The sequence below is a fragment of the Ostreococcus tauri genome (genome assembly GCF_000214015.3).
Source record: "Ostreococcus tauri WGS project CAID00000000 data, contig chromosome 13, whole genome shotgun sequence".
Lineage (NCBI taxonomy): Eukaryota > Viridiplantae > Chlorophyta > Mamiellophyceae > Mamiellales > Bathycoccaceae > Ostreococcus > Ostreococcus tauri.
In genome coordinates, this window is record NC_014438.2 from 443,966 (window position 1) to 463,362 (window position 19,397).

The 19,397-nt window shown below is 60.2% G+C and overlaps 8 protein-coding genes across 8 annotated transcripts in view; 4 read left to right on the top strand and 4 right to left on the bottom strand.

Moving 5' to 3' along the window:
• OT_ostta13g02570 (unnamed product) overlaps positions 1-2,846 on the top strand; it is a gene marked incomplete at both ends in the record, with an annotated part of 3,161 nt that extends 315 nt beyond the window's left edge. Inside the window, one exon of the mRNA XM_022982753.1 lies at positions 52-2,846. Within this exon, the coding sequence (XP_022840246.1) occupies positions 52-2,846 (2,795 nt within the window). The remainder of the gene's footprint in view (positions 1-51) is intronic.
• Positions 2,847-2,871: 25 nt separating this feature from the next.
• OT_ostta13g02580 (Radical SAM) lies at positions 2,872-3,519 on the bottom strand (the record flags this gene model as incomplete). The annotated part of the gene is made up of 1 exon (XM_003082722.2): positions 2,872-3,519. The coding sequence occupies one exon, from the start codon at positions 3,517-3,519 to the stop codon at positions 2,872-2,874; it is 648 nt and encodes a 215-aa protein (XP_003082770.2).
• A 69-nt stretch (positions 3,520-3,588) lies between these two features.
• OT_ostta13g02590 (Immunoglobulin-like fold) lies at positions 3,589-6,204 on the bottom strand (the record flags this gene model as incomplete). The annotated part of the gene is made up of 1 exon (XM_003082694.2): positions 3,589-6,204. One exon carries the CDS (start codon positions 6,202-6,204, stop codon positions 3,589-3,591), a length of 2,616 nt encoding a protein of 871 aa, XP_003082742.2.
• A 196-nt stretch (positions 6,205-6,400) lies between these two features.
• OT_ostta13g02600 (Clathrin alpha-adaptin/coatomer adaptor,appendage, C-terminal subdomain) lies at positions 6,401-9,683 on the top strand (the record flags this gene model as incomplete). The annotated part of the gene is made up of 2 exons (XM_022982754.1): positions 6,401-6,472; positions 6,636-9,683. 2 exons carry the CDS (start codon positions 6,401-6,403, stop codon positions 9,681-9,683), a joined length of 3,120 nt encoding a protein of 1,039 aa, XP_022840247.1.
• Positions 9,684-9,742: 59 nt separating this feature from the next.
• Positions 9,743-10,604, bottom strand: OT_ostta13g02610 (Derlin; the record flags this gene model as incomplete). The annotated part of the gene is made up of 2 exons (XM_022982755.1): positions 9,743-10,360; positions 10,506-10,604. The coding sequence occupies 2 exons, from the start codon at positions 10,602-10,604 to the stop codon at positions 9,743-9,745; spliced, it is 717 nt and encodes a 238-aa protein (XP_022840248.1).
• A 34-nt stretch (positions 10,605-10,638) lies between these two features.
• On the top strand, positions 10,639-12,297 carry OT_ostta13g02620 (IQ motif, EF-hand binding site; the record flags this gene model as incomplete). The annotated part of the gene is made up of 1 exon (XM_022982756.1): positions 10,639-12,297. The coding sequence occupies one exon, from the start codon at positions 10,639-10,641 to the stop codon at positions 12,295-12,297; it is 1,659 nt and encodes a 552-aa protein (XP_022840249.1).
• Positions 12,298-12,332: 35 nt separating this feature from the next.
• OT_ostta13g02630 (HECT) lies at positions 12,333-15,410 on the bottom strand (the record flags this gene model as incomplete). The annotated part of the gene is made up of 1 exon (XM_003082696.2): positions 12,333-15,410. One exon carries the CDS (start codon positions 15,408-15,410, stop codon positions 12,333-12,335), a length of 3,078 nt encoding a protein of 1,025 aa, XP_003082744.2.
• Positions 15,411-15,638: 228 nt separating this feature from the next.
• OT_ostta13g02640 (Peptidase M1, membrane alanine aminopeptidase,N-terminal) lies at positions 15,639-19,343 on the top strand (the record flags this gene model as incomplete). Its single annotated transcript, XM_022982757.1, has 3 exons — positions 15,639-15,676; positions 15,810-15,967; positions 16,054-19,343. The coding sequence occupies 3 exons, from the start codon at positions 15,639-15,641 to the stop codon at positions 19,341-19,343; spliced, it is 3,486 nt and encodes a 1,161-aa protein (XP_022840250.1).
• Positions 19,344-19,397: the final 54 nt, after the last annotated feature.

Genomic DNA, 19,397 nt, shown 5'->3' on the forward strand with positions numbered 1-19,397 from the left:
GACGTGCACGCGGTCGGCCGCGACGCGTGCACGTCGTCGCGGACGCGCGAGCGATCGCGTCGGGGCGACGGGTGACGGAGGGACGGGGCGACGGAGGGAAGGATTTGAATTCGTACCTGTCGCTGTTTAAAGTCTTCGCGCGACGCGCGTTGGAGCGCGTCGTGGACGGGCAGGGGGTGAGCGGGGAGTTTGCGCTTCGCGCGTGCGACGCGTGGATCTCGCCGCACGCGTTCGAGCGCGTGTGGGGGGGTGGGGATGATTGTACGGGTGGCGGGAAAGACGGCGCGTTCGTACGGTGCTCGAGAGCGTCGTTCGAGGCGTCTTTGGAGGAATTGAGCGCGCGATGCGAGAGATACGTCGAACGAAATCCAACGGTGGGAGACGCGCACGATGGCGGGGTGCACGAGTGGATGGTGAACTTGACGCGGAACGCCGGGACGGCGGCGACGGATTTCGCCAAAGCGTCGACGGCGGGGACGTTCACGGGCGAGGACGAGGATGGGAACGCAGAAGAGGAGGATGGTGGGGTGATTTTCATCGTGTCATCTCTGCCGCGCGTCACCGAAGCGGAGGCGCGCGCGATGGACGCGAGCGCGGTGGCGAAGTCGTTTCGAGGCTTAGAGGAACAGTTGAAACGCGAACGCGTGCGGGCCCATTTGCTGTACGTCGGAGACGATCCGCGCGGGACATTCGCAAAGATTTTGCGAGACGTGTTCCAGCGGTTTCGGGGCGCGATATGTCCCTTGGACACGGCGTGTCACCTCGCGTCGTGGGCGCCGTTATACTCGATACTCGACGCGATGAGTCGCGCGAGCACCGACGCGTTGCAGGAAACGTCGTCATCGACGACAACCGCGTCGGTGGACGTCCTCGTCGAAACCAAGGGTTCACAGCAATTACGTTTGGGCGAGGCGTACGCGAGTGGAACGAGCGCAAATCGGGGTCTCCGATCAATGTCCGTGGTTGGTTTCGTCGACCGAGCGCTCGCGCCGTCGACACGCCTTGCCACGGAATCGCAAACTATCCTGTGCTTTGATGACTCACCGATTCGAGCGCTCATGGCGATGATGGTTTTGAAAGATGCCGCGGCGATCGTACGCATGGAGGCACGTGGTTCTGCTCGAGCGGCGGTGCTCGACCCGCTGACGTGTTCGTCGTTCATCGTCACTGATTTCGCAACTCGTCGAGACGGAGGGGAGAACGAGAGCGTAGTCGAACACGCCGAATCCACGAGCGTCTCTCGTGAAATCACACAGCTCATAACAACCCGGGAGAGATCGATGACGCTCGAGAACGCGCACACACTGCTGGCAAAGACTCGCGAAGATATTTGCGAACAGCTTGCATCGCCCAACACGACGCAACCGTCGACGACGCAAGATTCTCTCGCGTTGACGCAGTGCGTGCGAACTCCGTTGGACGTGTTGACGCAACACGCCTCACAGGCTGTTGCGAAAACTATGAGCGGCGTGGAGACGGTGCTGGACGCACTCGCGGCAGATCTCAAGCTCGGCGTCGCACAGAGTGCGTCTCGATTGGAATCTTGGTACGGGTTGCGCAACATGACGCCAAGTACGTGCAAAATGTTACATCGCGTGGCTTCCGAGAACGCAAGCACGTCCGTCTTCGATGACTCTATTAACGCTCTGGACGCCCGGTTTAAATCGATGCTCAAGGCACATCGAGGCATCGTGTCTCCTCCGAGGAAAACAAAGGCGAGACGTTCGTTGACGTCCGCGTTTGCGCTAGAGAAAGGCGTGAAAGTTTGGACGGGAGACATCGACGCGTCGGCGAGAGACGCCTACGCAGCGTTCGTGGCGTCGTTTATAGAACGAACCGGCAGCTTCGATCCAGATACGCGCGAGTTCGCGCACGATCTCGTGGCTCGATTCCGTCAGAGCCTTGATGAAGCGGGTGTCGACCCGGAGGCGATTGTTCAAATAATCGACAAGACGCTAGCGAAGAGTGCGAAAGAGCTGAATGTCACGTACACTGGCGCGTCGAAAGACGCCACGCGCATTTTTGCGAAGCGCTTGGAGTACACGTTACAGATGCACTTAGCTTTACAAGTGGCTTTGCTCAAGGTAGCGACGGCACGCGAAGTCGATGGAACCTCGAAAGCGTCTAGAGAGGAGATGGAGGAGAGCGCCATATCGAAGACGGAACAGAAAAAACTCGTCAAGCGTATGAGCAAACTCATGGATGCGATTCGATTCATACTCACGCCCTCCGGGGCCGAGGGTGTGCGCGCGCTCGTGGAGGCAGAGTTTGTGCCCAATTACGATGCGCTTCCCGAAGTGTTGCGTTTGCTGCAGCAGGAGCTCGGTGTCTCGACCGAGCCGATGCCTGAACTACGAGACGCGAACGCGGTCGCGCTCACGCCATTTTCTCCTGGACCGATCGCGAATATCAGGCGCTCACCGCGGAAGCTGAAACCTCCGCCACAGGAGCTCGTATACAGGGCGCCGTCGATGCCGCCGCCGAAACCGCCGACGTGGCACCATTTTGCCAGGAGCAACAGTCAGCGTCGCGAGGTTGCGGTGCCTGTGCGAGTGAAAAACGGGTTCATGAAACAACCGCAGACGGCACCGCGCTCGTCGGGAGGAGGAATCAGTCGTAACGTATCCGGAAAGCCTGTGGTGGTGCGATCGACGCCAAGGGTGGGCCAAGTCATCGGCGAAACGCCCGCGATGCGTGCGCGTCCAGGAATCGTTGCCGACACGCCGATCGGCGCGCTCGGGTCAGGACTTGCGAACGGGGTACCCACGCCCGCGCGAGCGCAGTTACACACGCCGAGACGCATCGCTTGGGGAACCCCAGCGCCGAAAAAATCGCGCTTCAACTAGAAATGTACCGGTACACTTCATATCATCACTGAAAATATTCGCGCTCGCGAAATTTCACAGCCCCGCACGCCATCGCCACCTCTCGTACCGCCCCCAAGTCTACCCCGGGGGCCTTGGAGCACGTCACCTCCACCTCTATCCCGTTTGAAGAGCAGCGCTCCACGAACTGCAACGCGTCGCCGAGCCCACGTCCGTCGGTTGGCGCCATGAGTCGCGTGTACTCCTCCGGATTCGCACTCGCCACGTACACGGAAACCTCCCGCAAACCCGCGTTAAACAATTCATCGCACGTTTCCAGGTCGTGTAAACCATTTGTGGAAACTCTCAGGCGCGCGCCGTGTCTGCGCTCGCGAATCTCCCGCACCGCCTCAAGGAGGACGTGTTTTCTCAATAAAGGCTCGCCTGCGCCCGCGAAGATCACCCCGGGGTCGCTCTCGCCGCTGCTACCGATGTTTAAAGAGTCGTAGAATCTGTCCACGGCGTTTACGAGCTCTTGCGCGTTCGGTTCATTCGCCTCAACTCCCAGCGGGACAAAGCCAGAGGCTTTCGGGACGGAGAAAGATGGACCGCGCAGGGTGATCAACGACGCGGCGTTGGATTTATCGGTCAGAGAGAGATACATGGCACCTCTGAGAAGGTACGCGACGCCCGGGCGGGCGAACGCGTTGGACATGGCGTCGTGATATGAAGTGTTGGTGCGGCGTCGGGCTTTACAGGGTGATTTCTATCAGTGTCCGTCGGGCTACTTGTAGAGGAAATTGGCACCGCCGTAGACCAGGGGCGCTCGGCTCCCGGCGAGCACGGCGTGCACGGTGACATTAGCGCGGTCATGCGCCGGAGAAACGCAGTCGATCTCGATGAGCTCGTTCGAGGCGGCGGCGACGTTTACGTCGACGGCGACGCCCACAGGACGCGCGCGGACGGAGATGGTACCGAATCGACAATCGATCATCTCGCTCGGTACGCCCACGGAGAGCGTCGCGCGAACAGGTGTGCCACCAGTCGTCCAGCCGCTGTGTGCGTCGGACGAAACTAGGTGAGATGGTACCATGGATGTGAGCATCACGCGATCACTGTCGACACCGTATGTGGCGCCGACGGCGAGCCCGGTCGACGAATCGCACTCCTCGAAGCACGGTTTCACCCATCGCTCAGACGAAGTCGACGTTTCCGAAATCGGGGACTCACATGTGATGAGCGCGCTGGAAACTATTACGCCGCCACTGAGTCCTTTGTTCGCGAAGACACACAAAGATCTGGCGGCGTCGAACGTTCCCTCTGGGTGCGTTGAGAGAAAGTCCGAACCGGTGATGGAAATCAAATCCACCGGCCCCCACGTCTGTCGTGGATGCACCGTGTACACCGCGTGATCCTCCTTCACCAAGATGGACGGCGATGGATCTAGTGAGGCCGCCGCAAAATTTCGACTGATTCTCACCACGACGAAACCGGGAGCCAGGAGTGGCAGTGGACAATTCAAGGACGGCGCGTTCGCCGTCCCTGTCGTCGTCCGATTACGTCCGAACGTGCATATCAGAGTGCCTACCGATAAACTACCTAAAACCTGATAATCACTCACGGCGATTCGAGCCGAGAGCGCCGAGACGTACGTCGTCGCCGGAGTCAACGAGAGAGGTGGTGAGATGTAAGGGGACGTCGCATCCGACGTCACCGGAATAGACAACCCGTACTGCACTAAGTCCTGTGACTCCGTCGCACCGAACCCAATCGATAGCGCGCTCTGATCGGGTCGCAGCGCCGGCGACACGCACTCGGCGGTCGTTCCGCTCATGTATCTCGCGTGAACTGGACCTATAGAGCCAAAATGACATCCAGAGTACGCCCTGCTCGCGCCTTCGTCCGGGAACGATTCACCCTCGATCAGGAGCCCCACCCCGCCCTGATACGTGATCGCCAGCGCGTATAAGGTAGTCACCGCCGGAACCGCCACCGGCGCGACGTATACTGAGCGGTTGACGGAATCAATGTCAGTGAAGCAACTAATTTTCACCTGCTCCACCGTGGTCCATGTTGCCATGTCAGTGCATCGCGCGAGCGCGCTCGAAATGAAGTGGAATTTCGAACTAGTTCCGTCTGGATACGCGCACGAGCAACCGTCCTCCTCCGTAAAATCCATGCCCGATCCCTCGACGAAAAAACTACCTCCAACAACGACGTCCACGGGCGTCGCTCCCGTCACGACGTCGAGCGTTGGATTCTTCAGTCTCAAAGTCACGTCGTCGTCCACTGCATCGTCCGCGACGACGGTCGTGATGTTTATCGTCATTTCCGTCTCAATCGTGTATCGACCGTTTCCGATGCCTAGTCTAAAAGTCACGCTGCTGTCGTCCACGTGCGCCGGCGAGAGACATCTCGCAGTGTTCCTCGCCACGACGCGAGCGTCTATGGGACCTATTGTCCCAAAATAACAGCTCAAAAACGAGCCGTCGTCGTCCGCACCCACGGTCGCGAACCCACTCCCCGTGACGATCACGGGCGTCCCCCCAGTGGTGTTCGTCTCTCGCGTCACGTTTGTGAGCGAAAACGAATCCGTCTCTAAAACGAATCCCACGGCTCCTCTCGATCGAGGGGGAATCGACGACGTTTGATTCGCTGACGTCGACGCTTGCACGTTCGCGTCGTAATCACTCTGCGTCCGCGTAAACGTGGGTATGACGTACGATGAAATCTCCCCAGACGTCACCTCCGGGCTCTCGCACCGAATCAACGCACTCGAAACGATATCGACCGCCACGTGCGTCGTCGGTTTTGTCCATCGAACCGTCCGCGTCTCGTGCATGTGCGATCCGGTGAGATACATCACCTCCCCTCCATGCACAGGCGCATCCGTCGGGTACGCCCCGTTCACCGTCATCTGCTTTGCAAAATTAAACGTCCACGCCCGCTCCAACTCCAACGGCGACGTCGTCGCGTCTCTCCCGCTCCGCCGCAGCGTCACTCCGATCGACGCGAACCCTCCATCATCGTTCCCATATCTCGGCGTCAAGCACGTCATCCCACTCACACTCTGCGTCGTCGGCGTCACGCGCGCATCATCGAACGCGCACGCCACCGACGTCCCGCTCCCGTATCCGTCGCCGCTCAGCGTCACCAACGTCCCGCCCGTCGCGGGTCCAATCTCCGGTGACGCCGCGTCCACCGCCACGCTCACCCCGTACGGGAGCGCGCGCGCGCGCGCCCACGTCGGACCCACCGCGAGCGCCGCGAGCGCGCACAGGCGACGCCCCGTCGCCGTGGACGGCGCCGTCCCACGCCGCGGCTGCATTCGTTCGTTCCCGCGTCCCATCGCCGCACCGTCGCCGCGCGCGCGACCGCGCGCGCGCTCACGACGCGACATCGCGCGCGTCGCCCATCACGCGCACCGTGCGCGTCCGCGCGCGCGTTCGAGGAGTGCGGCGTCGCGTCGCGAGCGTCGGGGTCGACCGATGATGCGCGATACATATAATACTCCATCGAGCGCGATGTATGGACCGTCGACGTGATCCCGCGGGGCGTTGACGACCCCATCGCGCGTCGCGCGCGCGTCTCGCGCGATGGCGCCCTTCCTCGGCGGCATGCGGGGGTTAACCGTGTTCGTCCAGGACGTTCGGAACTGCGCGAACAAGGTGCGCGGGGAAGACACGCGCGCGCGTGGCTGGATGGACGAGATGGACGATCGGCGGCACGGGATGGACGACGCGTCTCGCGCGCGCACGAGCGCGCGCGACGCGACGCGCGAGGGTGCGCGAGGTCGAGCGTATTCGTGACTGACGATAACCGTCGACGCAGGAGCAAGAGCGGTTGCGGGTGGAGAAGGAACTCGCGAACATTCGGCGCAAGTTCAACAAGACGCACCGCGCGCTGACGCCGTACGAGCGCAAGAAGTACGTGTTGAAGCTGCTGTACGTGTACATGTTGGGGTATAACGTTGATTTTGGGCACACGGAAGCGTTGAAGTTGATCTCGGCGTCGACGTACGGGGAGAAACAGGTCGGGTACATGACGACTTCGGTCATTCTGAATGAACGGAACGAGTTCTTGCGCATGGCCATCAACAGCGTGCGCAGGGATGTGATCTCGACGAACGAGACGAATCAGTGCTTGGGGTTGTCGTGCATCGCGAACGTCGGGGGGAGGGAATTCGCGGACTCGCTCGCGGGAGATGTGGAGACGATTCTGATGACGCCAACGATTCGACCCGTGGTGCGGAAAAAGGCGGCGCTGTGTCTGTTGCGATTGTTTAGAAAGAACAATGAGATCTTGATCCCGGAAACGTTCGCGCCGAAAATGGTAGATCTCTTGGACGCGGAGAGAGATCTCGGCGTGCTCATTGGCGTGCTCGGTTTACTCTCGGGCATCGTGTCGTACGACTACAAGGGCTACGAGGCGTGCGTACCCAAGGTGATCACAATCATGGAGCGACTGACGAGGAACACCGACATTCCGCCCGAGTATTTGTACTACGGTATTCCCTCTCCCTGGCTCCAGGTGAAGTGCATGCGAATTTTGCAGTACTTTCCGACGCCGGAGGATCCCGCGCTGCTCGACGCGCAGCTCACCGCCGTGCGAAACATTTTGAAGACGCAATCGGTGAAGAATCTGAACAAGAATAACGCGTTGCACGCGATTTTGTTCGAGGCGATCAATTTAGTCACTAGCATCGACTACGCGCACGAGCTCTTAGATCCGTGCGTGGAGCTTCTGGGGAAACTGCTCGGGATGGGACCAAACATTCGTTACTTGGCGCTGAGCACGCTCAACACGCTCGCGGCGATGCCCGATCTGCGAGAGGCGATCAAGGTGTATCAGAGCGAGGTCGTATCCGCACTGCATGACGCGGACATCTCGATTCGCAAGCGCGCGCTGACTTTGCTCTTCTCCATGTGCGACGCCTCAAACGTGCACGATATCGTCGAGGAGTTGGTCAAGTATCTCGTCACCGCCGATTTCGACATTCGGGAGGAGCTCGCGCTAAAGACGGCAATCCTGGCCGAGCGCTACAGCATAAACGATCGCATGTGGTTCATCGAGATCGCGCTGCAAATGATCGATAAGGCGGGAGACTTCATCAACGACGACCTCTGGCATCGTCTGGTCCAAGTGGCGACTAACAACCCCACGCTTCACGCCGATACCGCTAAGCTGATGTTCGTGAAACTGCGTGATGACGGTGCGACAAACGAGCTCGTTCTTCGCGTAGTGTCCTACTGCATCGGTGAGTTCGGATACTTGCTCCCGATTCCCGCGTCGCAGTACGTCGACTTGATGATTCCTCTGTTTCATAGCACCGACGAGGGAACGCAAGCCATCATGCTCACGGCGTTCATCAAGATCGCCATGCACAAGAACTGCGATCAAGGATCAATGGGTAAGATCGTCCAAGTGTTCACGGACATGAGCACGTCGATGGTTTCGGAAATTCAGCAACGCGCATGCGAATATTTACGCCTGTTGCAAATCGGTCCGTCCATGCGATCGATCCTCGAGCCGATGCCCGAGTACCCCGATCAGTCGAGCGTGTTGGAGCGACATGTACAAGTCGACAATGTCGCATCCGACGTCGCTGCGGGCGTTCGAAAGCTCGGTATATCACAGTCCGTGAGAGAACAACCAAAATCATTAGCGTCTAGCTCGATGCGCGTCGGGACGGATCTCGTCGTCGCCTCTCCGGCTCAGCCGAGAGACGCCGTCGCGGATCTGCTCGGTGATTTGATTGGTGAAACGTTGGCTTCGGCGCCGCCTCCGGCGCTTCCAGCCGCAACGTCGAGTGGAGTGGACTTGGACGAGCTCTTCGGCGCCGGGACACGCGCGCTTCCTGCAGCGGAGCAAAGGCCGGCGCTCGCGGCGCCGGAGGTTTCACTGGCACTGGCCGCCCCAGCGCCCGTGGCCGGTGCGGCGACTTCATCGAACACGTTGGATGATTTACTAGGCCTCGATGCATCCGCGGCGCCGGCGGTGACACGGGCGTCGGCTGCTGCGCACGGAGGAGCAGATCTCTTGGACGAGCTGGGCGGTTTCACGGAGAATCGAATTGCACTAGTGCCTGCAGCGGTCGCACCCGCAGCTGCGCCGGTCAGTAACGGCGTGAAACCAACGGTGAACATTCAAGAGTGCGCGAAGCGATTCCTTGTCGCCGACAACGGTCTCTTGTACGAAGACGCAAACGTCCAGATAGGCATCAAGTCTCAGTGGCAAGGCTCTCAGGGTCGCGTCATGTTCTACATCGGGAACAAGATGGAGAACGCTGACTTGCAGAAAGTCTCGATGACTATACATCAGATTGACGGCTTGCGACACGCCTTACAACCGGTACCTTCGACCATTGGCGCTAAACGCCAGGTGCAGTTGATGCTGCAAGTCGCCATTGTCAGTTCCTTTGCTGGCGCACCGCGTCTTGATTTCTCGTACACCTGCGCGGGGGCCGGAACAGTGTCGGTAGCGTTGGACGTACCCGTGCGCATGAACAAGTTCTTGAGTCCAATGACGATCGCGTCTCCTCAAGAGTTCATCGCGAGATGGCACCAAATGGTTTCGGCGGGTCAGCAGCAAAAAATTATGGATCTCGCGCCGCAGTACGCGACGGGCATCGAGAGCGTCGTCAACGCGTTCACGGGGATGCACCTGGCCGTGCACAAAGGATTGGACCCGAACCCCGCCAACTTAGTGTCGGGGAGTAGATTTGTGGGTGAGAAGAGTGGCGAAGTGCTCATCGGCGTGCGTGTCGAGAGCGACGCCAACGTTCGCGGGCGTTACCGATTCACGGTGGCATCCATGGACAAAGATGCGTCTCGCGCGGTAATGGAAACGATCGTCGCGGCATTAGGTGCGAACACCTAACTTTGGGGAAATGTGCAATGCTAAATGTGCTAAAACAATCCTGGTGCTACCGGCTCTCCTCAATCCTCGCGCGCTTCCCGGCGCTCGCGCACCGGCCTCGGCGGCTCGCGCTCTCGCACGCCCCGCGTCTCCACTCTCGTCGCCGCGCGCTGACCGAACAGTGCGCAAATGATCGCCGGCGTCACTAGCGGCTCCCTACCCGTGAGCTCTGGATACACATCCTTTAAGAAGTAATACACGTGCCCCACAATCATCCCCAACGCATCCGTGATCGGTTGCGAGCCGATGATCGTGGAAAAAATCAACAACACCCACGGAAGATACGGCGCAGAGAACGTAAAAAGCCCCAAAAAGCTCATCTGCGTCGCCGCGTTCCGCCTTCCCCACACGTACACCATCATAAACGTCAGGCTCGTTCCGAGAAACTGCACGTTCACAAACGGCGCGAGCGCCGTGAGCAACGCGCCGCCGAACACGAGCATGTAAAAAAAATCGTGCGACCGCCCCTGGAAACTCCCCTCCTCCAGCATTCGGCAGTATCTCGACAGAAAGAACATGTGAAACACAAAATCAACCCCGAGCGAGCCGAAGAAGAAAAAGTTTGTCACCAACCGCCACAGCTCGTACTCGCGGAAAATCAGCGTGCTGTTAAAGTACACATTCAGCGGCGATATCACCTGCGTCGACGTCCGCGCCGTCGTCGTCGTCAATCACCGCGCCCGCACCCCCCCCCGCGGTCCACTCTGCGCGCCCGTCGTCGCGTCGCGCGCGCATCCGTCGTCTCTCGGTCGCGTCATCGTCTTCGCGTCATCTCCCTCGCACCTCCAACGCGCATCCGAGGGTGACCAACGTCGTGAGCGTGAGGTACATGCGCGTCACCGCGGGCGCGCTCGCGTACCACGCCTCGAGGGCGTTCGGCATCGCGCGCGGCGCGTCGAACGATGCGGTGGGCGCGATGGGTGGCCGTCGACGAAGGGTCCGCGTGAGACCGTCGCGCATCTCGCCGTCCATGGGCGGCGGCCGGGATAAGCGACGGAAGCAACAGAAGAAATTGGGCAAGGTGAGCGAGAGCAAAACGACCGGGGCGCGGAAGACGGAGCGGAAGAGCGAACGGAACGCGGAGAAGAATCACAGACGATTGGAGCGAGGGTTGATTGAGGATGATATCGATGCGATTTTGAACGCGATGACGATCGAGGACGCGCGTCGGGCGGAGGTGGAGGTGGAGAGGGATGTCGTGAAGCCGTGCGCGCGAGGGCACGCGAGTTTGACGTCGACGACGACGCAGAGACCGAATGAGATGATTTTGTACGGCGGCGAGCGCGTCGCGCCGGGGAGCGAAAAGTGCGAGGTGTTCGGTGATTTACATCGATACGACGTGGGAAAGGATCGGTGGACGCGAGTGACGAACGCGAAGATGCCGCATCCGAGGAGTGGGCATCAGGCGCTGTGTCACGGGAATTATCTGTACGTGTTCATGGGGGAGTTTACGTCGCCGAATCAGGAGCGTTTTTTACATCATCGAGACGCGTGGCGGTTCGATTTGGAGACGAATATCTGGGAGCAGTTGCCCACAAAGGGCGGTCCGAGCGCGCGGAGCGGGCATCGCATCGCGACGTGGGGGAAGAAGGCGATCATGTTCGGTGGGTTTTACGATAACGGTCGAGACGTCAAATATTACAACGACGTGTGGGAGTTTGATTTGGAAAAATGTGAATGGAAGTGTCGGTGCGTGGGGGGCGAGGGCGCGCTCGGCCCGAGTCCGCGAAGCGCGTGTCACGTTGGCGTACACGGCGACGAATTCGTGCTCTACGGTGGATACTGTAAGAACGTGGACGACGATGAAAATGATGACGAACGCAGCGAGCGCGGGACGACGTTCTCCGACGCGTGGTCCCTAAACCTGAAGACTTGGAAGTGGGAAAAACTCAAGCGACAAGGTTTAGCGCCAAGTGCTCGCGCGGGGTCGTCGAGCGCGATGCACGCGCTGAAGAAACGGCTCGTTCTCTTCGGCGGAGTCGTCGACCACGAAGTGAAGAACGGCGACGTCATCGTGTCCGAATTTTTCACAGACACGTACAATCTCAACATGGAGGCGAAGAAGTGGTTCCCCGTGACTCTCTACGGCGACGATAAGACGAAAACGCACAAGGCTGGGAGCTTAGAAGAGGCCGAGCGCGTCGCTGCGGGCGAGGTCGTGAACGAAAACTTCAACATTAGGAGCGAGCAAGTGCGCGCGGCGGTGAAGATTCAGGCCCACTTCAGAGGGTACCAGGTGCGCAAGGCATACAAACTGTATAAAGTCGGTGGCGTCGTGAGCGAGTTACTCTACTCCCCGGGCAGTGGAGAGGCGGCGCCGAAGACGTTACCGCGCCCGCGTGGACGCATCAACGCCGCCATATCGATCAAGGCAAATAGCATGTACTTGTTTGGCGGCGTCATTGAGCTCGGAGACGTTGAGGTCTCACTCGATGACATTTGGAAGTTAGATTTAGGCGCGCGTCCGAAATGGACGTGCATTAGCCCTCTCAGCGAAGAGTGCCAAAACGCTCTCACGGGCGGTGGCGCGGAATCGGAATCCGACGATGACGAGGACGGTTCCGAATCCGATTAGACTTGTGAAATAATCGTGTTACAAATGATACCAAATCATGATAAATCGAATCCGCTTCCCGACTGCACGGCGTACAACAACTTTTCTTTAAGCATCGCTTTTGAGCTATAGGGCGGTAGCTTGAGCAGGTTCATGCATGTCGCCGCAGTCGGAAGACGTGTTAAATCGGCGGTCGCGTCAGGCGCGTCCGTACCAGAAGTTCCGCTTCTGTGTATCGTCAGCTTCGGCTCGAGGTGTGAAAATCCGAGGAGCGGTGTGTTACTGCACGCGGTGATAAACTTCAAGACTTCGCGCTGTTCATCTGGAGTAAGCTCGCGCATGACGTTCCACAACACTCGAATCGTCGGATGCGAGGCGTCGTAGCCGCCCGAGTACTCGCAATGCGCCGCCATGTCGGCGATGTCCATCGATCCTGTGCGATTACCCGAAATGAGCAATCGAAGCTCTGCGGGGGTGAACATGTTCAACCAACGTTTCCGCATCATTATCTCGAATCCCGCCTTCATGCTAGCCAGTTGCCTGTACATTTGCGCGCGAAGTAAAAAGATGGACATGCAATTCAGGTAACGGGGCGCATTCGCATTGGTCACGAGAACATTGGAACCGTTTGGAATGAGCTCGATCTCGGTCTCCTCCATCCCGCTTCGATCCATCGCGGTGAAGTAGAGACATAAATCTTCCACGTTCCCCGGATAGCGCTTGAGAGATACCAGATTTCGATAGAGCTCGGGATCGAGCGTGACCAAATCGTTGAACTCGACGCGGCGACCCTTGAGCGCGGCGAGGAGGAATCCCGCGAGCGGGACGTCGAGCAAGATTCCCTCGTAACACGCCTTGCCCAGGATGGCGCCAAGAAAGAAAAAGTACTGCAAGTGCCTCTCGCCGGCGTGCATCTCGGATGCGGGGTTTGGATAAAGCGTTCGCTCTGGCGTCTCAATGAAGAGACCGAACTTTGGATTGAAGGCCTCGGCGATCAAATCGTTGAGAAAGTCCTTGAACAGTCCACCCCCGTCGACGCCGGCCTCTTCGAGCCCTTGTTCGTTGATGAATTGCACGCGAATAATTCCACTCAAAGTTTCCGTGAGCTTACTCGAAAGCGCGTTGACTCCGTCTTCGAGTAAATGACCTCGACGAACGCTTATGCCCGCATATCCGGCGCCGACGATTTGCCGACTTCGCCGCCGCTCGTCCATAAATTTGTGCACGCGCACTTCGAACGAAACCAAACACGGTGCACCAGACAAGAGCGTGGACGCGCGCGACTTCGGATCTCGAGCTTCCTGGAGCAGAGCGGGAATATCTACGTGCGTTTCGCTCACCTGAAACACGAGCGGATTCACGAATTGATGACGTCCGTTCCGGTCATGCAATAGTGCGAGCGCGGCGGAGCACTCGTACCATGTTTCGGCATCGATGCACTCGTCCGAGAACGTGATCGCGTCGAGCGGCGTGCCGTCTGGTCCTCGCTCGATCCACAACAACTGCCAGAGTGCGTCTCTAAGCATGGCGATAAACGTCTTCGTCGCCTCTAAATTAAGAGGTTTTCCCAACCGATAAAACTCCTCGTCGTCGCTAATCATAGTGTACATGTTGTAAAACTTGGCGAAAACACCGAGTAAACGACGATGTGCGCGACTTCGAGCCTCCTTGTCATGCACGAGCGCGGGCCAAAGCGCGCCAAAGCAATCCGTGCCAAACGTGAGCGCACGAAGAAACGTTTGTCGCTCGATCCCTCGCAACGTGAAATCGCACGCGAACACAAAGGATGAAAACGCCTCCGAACTATTCGTGCACTCGCGTTCGTCCCCGGCAGGGAGTAAAGCGCCCATCAAACGTGCGATGGACGACGCATCACCAAAAAAGTCGTGGACGTCCTCGAACGTGGACGTCCGACGAACCGCGTCGACGTCCGCATCCGCGGGAATCGCTCGCGCTTTCCTCCTCTCCGCTCTCACCGAGCGCAAGTTGAGTGCGTCCGCTTTCTTGGTGCGCGCGTCATACTCGTCGTCGTCGTCATCATCATCTTCTTCATCTTCATCCGCATCGACATCGATTTTTTCGCCCTCCATCGTGAATAGCGCGCCGCTCGACGACGGCGACGCCACGAGCGCGGTCACCGTTTCTACGAGCGCCCGCGCGGCGCGAACATCCATCGGGCTCTGCGCATCGCTCACGAACGTCTTCACCGGTCGTAACACATTTCCAAGTGCGACGTCGACGTCTCGCAAGAGACCGTCGCCCGTTGTCGGCGCCGTCTCCGCGGCCAATCGAGACACGACGAATGCCCAAAGTTCGCGACATTCGCGAACGCCGCCGAGCGCGTCCCACACCCGCGGAATCGTCGCGAGCGCCCACGCGAGAGCGCCTCCGTTCTCACATCGAGCAATATTTTCGCACGTCATCCGTAACGCTTCCCGCGTCTCGACGCTCAGCGTCGACATCCGTAACGCGTCGCGAATCACCTCCAACTCGCGCCCGTCGCACAACGCGAGCCCGCACAACTCAATTCCCGCGCGTCCCCACCTCTCGTCATCGCGACGCATCATCGCCATTAACCCCATCGCGAGCGCCCGCGCGTGTCGCCCGTCCGTCTCCTCGCTCGACGCCGCGCGCAGCGCGCGCAGCGTCACGCGCGCCAACTTTGCCGTCCGCGTCAATCCGCGCAGTCGCGCCTCCCGCCCCGCGCCGTCATCCATCCCACCGACCGCATCACCGCCCCGCCCCACGCTCGCCACGAACGTCTCTCTCAACCGTCCATTCGCGTCCGCGACGCACGCCGTCGCGCACGCCGCCACTCGACCGACGTCTCGTCTCTCGTCTCCGAAGAATCCCAACCACCGCGCGCGCCGCGTCGCCGCATCCACCCCCCCATCGTCGTCCCACGTCGCGCCGTCGTACGACGCGCGCGCCCTCTCCCGCGCCCGACGCACCGCCACCGTGGACCGTCTGCGCGCTTGACACGTCTCCACCGCGCGCGTCGTCGCGCGGTCGCGTTCTCGCCGCGCGCGCGCGTCGCGCGATGACTCGAGAATCTCCTCCCGCGTGCGTTCGCTCGCTCGCGAGCGTCCGCGCAGGGACACCGCGCGTCTTCGTCCGGTGACGCCGTCGAACATCGCGCGCCGTCGCGCCTCGCGCGCGCGCCGTCACCGGTCGGCGCGCGTGTGCGGACGCGAGGCGTTTTCGGTGGACCGCGTCTGGGCACGAAACTAAACCCTAAAACAAGGGGTTTTCGTCGAATCTAGGGTATAGGGTATAGGGTTGAGGCAGACGGCGTCCACATCGCGCGGTCGATCGCCGATCGCGGCGCCATCGACCGCCGCCTCGCGCGCGGCCGCGACGCGATGGCGCGCGACGGCGCGAGCGACGCGGGTAGACCGCGGTGCGTGCGCGCCGCGCGATCGATGACGCACGCGGGCGACGTGAGCGCGCGCGTGACGACGCGACCGCGAATGCGCGCACGGCGACGCCGTGGACACTGACGCGACGCGCCCGGGCGCTCGATGCCGACGCAGGGTGTCGAAACAGCGCGTGGAGCTGCGCGTCGAACGAACGCGGCGACGATTACGCGGGCGAACGACGCTGACGTGCGAGGTGGAGGGGGAGGAGTGCGCGGGGGGGATCGCGGTGCGACGGGGCGGCGGAGTGCGCATCGTCGCCGCGCGAGCGAACGGTGCGTCGACGTGAGCGACCGCGAGACGTGGCGAGACGAATTTTGGTGAATGAAAGACTGACGCGTGATGGATGGGAATGGTGTAGGGGTGGCGTGTGAGACGACGTCGATCGACGCGACGAAGGATGGGTTCGCGGAAACGGCGAGCGTGGACGACGCGGCGAGTCTGGGTAAAGACGCGCGGGCGAGGCTCGATAGGGAGTGCGGGACGAGTGAGGAGGTGATTATTCGCGCGATCGGGGATGGGAAGATCGAGGCGCGGCCGAAAGACTCGGAGGGGGGTAGCGGCGAAGAAAACGGGGCGGAGTCGGGGACGCGGGGAAAAGAAATCGTGCTCGAGATCGAGTACGAGGCTGAGAGCGGTTTCTTCGCGGATGACTCGTACTTCCTGTGCCCCGGGCCATCGCGCAGCTCGTCGAGCTGGTTTCCGTGCATCGAGCGCGGCGATGCGCTGACGACTTTCGATTTTGCGGTGAACGCGCCTAGAGATTGGCAAGTCGTCGCGTCGGCGCACTGGGACAGGGTCGAAAAGTGTCGAGACAGCGACGAGGGTGAGGACGAGGACGGGTTTCGACTGATTCATCACTTCTCCGGCATGTACCCGACGTTCGCGCACGAGATGCGTTTGATTTGTGGTAAGTTGAGCGCGGTGTCAACTCCGATAAAGGGCGTGACGCTGTTCGCGCCGGCGGGCCAAGGATTGGAGGAAAGAATGCAGACCGCGGCCGTGGGCATCGGGAAGGCCATCGTAGCGTACGAGGAGTACCTTGGACACCCGTACCCAGTGTCGTGCCTGAATGTCGTATTTTTGCCGGACGCGCTCGTGAGAGAACGCGACGCCCTGGGGGCGTGCGTCAACGTGCACTCCGCGAGATGGCTCGTCGATCCAGCGCTGAATTCGGCGCTTCTGGACGCGCGCGTGCACTTGGCGACCGCAATCGCTCGGCAGTGGTTCGGAGGTATCGTCGTTCCCGCGGACACGACTGATTGTTGGGTCGTCGAAGGCTTAGCGCAGTACCTGGCGGGCATGTACGTCAAGAATTTGACCGGATTGAACGAGTTGTCCTTCACGCGCATGAAGGATATGCGTCTCGCGGCCGCGATGGACGACGGGGCGTCGCTACCACCGCTCGCCAGTCGAGCTGCGCGCATATGGCGTGGTGGACACTATGCCGGTCCAGATCCTTTCGCCGGCGGCGCGCCGAAGCCGCTTTCGAAGAGCGTCGAGCGGGCGTTGCAAGCCAAGGCGGTGGCGGTGATTTACATGCTCGAGAAGCGCCTGGGTCCGGACGTTATGCAGAAAGTGTTGAAATATTTCGCCGGTTTACACGTTCGTCGTAATAAGAAGGAACAAGCTACGCGCACGGGTCCTTCGAACGAGGTGCTTGCGGGCAACGCGCGCTGGATTCACACGCTGCAACTCTTCGATCATTGTCGAGCCACGGTAAACTTGGGCAAAGGTGAGGTGAACTCCTTCTTAGAGCGGTGGGTGTACGGTGCGGGCACGCCCAAGCTCAGCGTCGGATACGTCGTCAAGCGGAAGAAGAACGTCATGGAGTTCGCGGTTAAGCTCGAAGGGAGCGCGGCGGCGGCGGCGGCAGACAGAGCTGCGCTTGCCGTCGCGAGAAACCATCGATCCTCCGTCACGGTTCGCATGCGCGAAGAGAACAGAGCGGACGCGAACGACCACGTAGTCTCACTCGGCCAATCGTCGTGGCAATTGATGGAGATTCCTTTGCAGCCGCGACCGAAGGACCGACGACCAAAGACGATTATCGAGTCCGGGGGCGATCCGGAGCTTATCGCTGCGATGGATTGTCCAGTGCGATACGTGAGGGTCGATCCGGAGTTTGAGTGGATGGGTAACATAGAGCAAAGTGCCAGGCAAGTAGGTTTGGAGTCGATGATGGCACAGATGCTCGAGAAGGAAAAGGATATCGTCGCGCAGATTGTGGCGGTGGAATTCCTTGGTCGTCGCGTCGCTAATGGCTCGGTGAGCGCAGTGCTCGTGCTGGACAAGTGTTTGAACTCTGAGGACACGTTTTGCCGCGTTCGCGCCGAGGCCGCGATGGCGCTCGGGAAAAGTGCGAGTGAGAAGACACAGTGGGGAAGCTTGCACGCGCTTCTTCGTCACTACAAGAAGTATCAATGCAACGAGCGGACGGGCAAGCCGAAACAAAACGACTTCCGGGATCTCGCCAAGGTCATCGTCGACAAGGCCGTAATCACGGCTCTCGCACACGTGTACGACGAAGAGGCAAAGTGCACACATGCGGATGCGATCGATGCCATCGTCAATCGATTGAAGTACAACAATAACGAGGGGAATCCGCAGAGTGATGACGGTTTCGTGGCGACATGTCTCTCCGCGTTAGCGCGCTGCGTCCCTGCAACGCTGGGCGAGTTGCGTGCGATAACGGCACAAATCCACTACTACATTCGTCGCGATTCCAGGTTTCCTAGCGTGGACTTGTGCGTCACGTGCGCGGGAATTCGCGCTCTGGGTTTGCTGTCTAACGCGGTTGAGTCCGAGGAGTTGTGCGCCGCGGCGGAGCGCGCCGCCGAGCTCGGTTTCAGTCTGGGCAACCAGTCCACTCTCCTTGCCGCCACAGATGCGACGATGTACGTGCGATTCGCTCGGACAAAGAACGAGTTGGAATCGCTTAAGTTTGTTCTCGAGCGTTCGGCGTCGGAGTCGGCGGCGACGCAGAGCGCCATGCTCTGGAGCGCGTGCGACTATTTGTCGACGTTCGCTGGCACGGATTCTCTCAAGGGGGCGTCGAAAGATATCTTGGTTCCGCTTCGAGATAAACTCGCGAGTGGAGATAGTGAAATCGCGAGCGCGGCGTACTCCATTGTCTACGTCCTCGCTTCCCATGACACGGCCATGAGCGAGATTCGCGAAGCGGTGGAGGAGGCGATGAAACGCGCCGGCGACCAAATCCCAGTCGGCGTAGACGTGCATGTGCACCCCGATCATGCCCCAGTCGACGGCGCGCGTCGAGCAGAGAAGGAGGCAAAACGCGCGAGAAAACGCGAGCGCGAGCGCATGAAGCAAGCGGCGCGCGAGGCGAACGAGGCTGCCGCCGCCGAGCAGAGACGCATCGACGCCGAGGCGGCTTTCGTCGAGCAACAAGCCGAACACGTGAGCGACGACAAGACCACCGGGACGGCAACGATCATCGCCTCGGAGGGCGCCCAGAACGGTCCGGATGGAACGCCGACGGGCGGTCTGAAGCGTGCGAGAGAGAACAACCCGAGCGTGAAATCCTTCGTCGAGACAGACGCGGGCGCCACCGCCGCGCTCGCAGACGCTCCACCGCCGCCGGCGAAAAAACTCAAACTCAGCTTTAAAATGAAAAAACCCGGTGCATAGATGACTAAACATAGCATTTGTTGTTGTTACAGGGTTAGACGGAACGCGACGCAC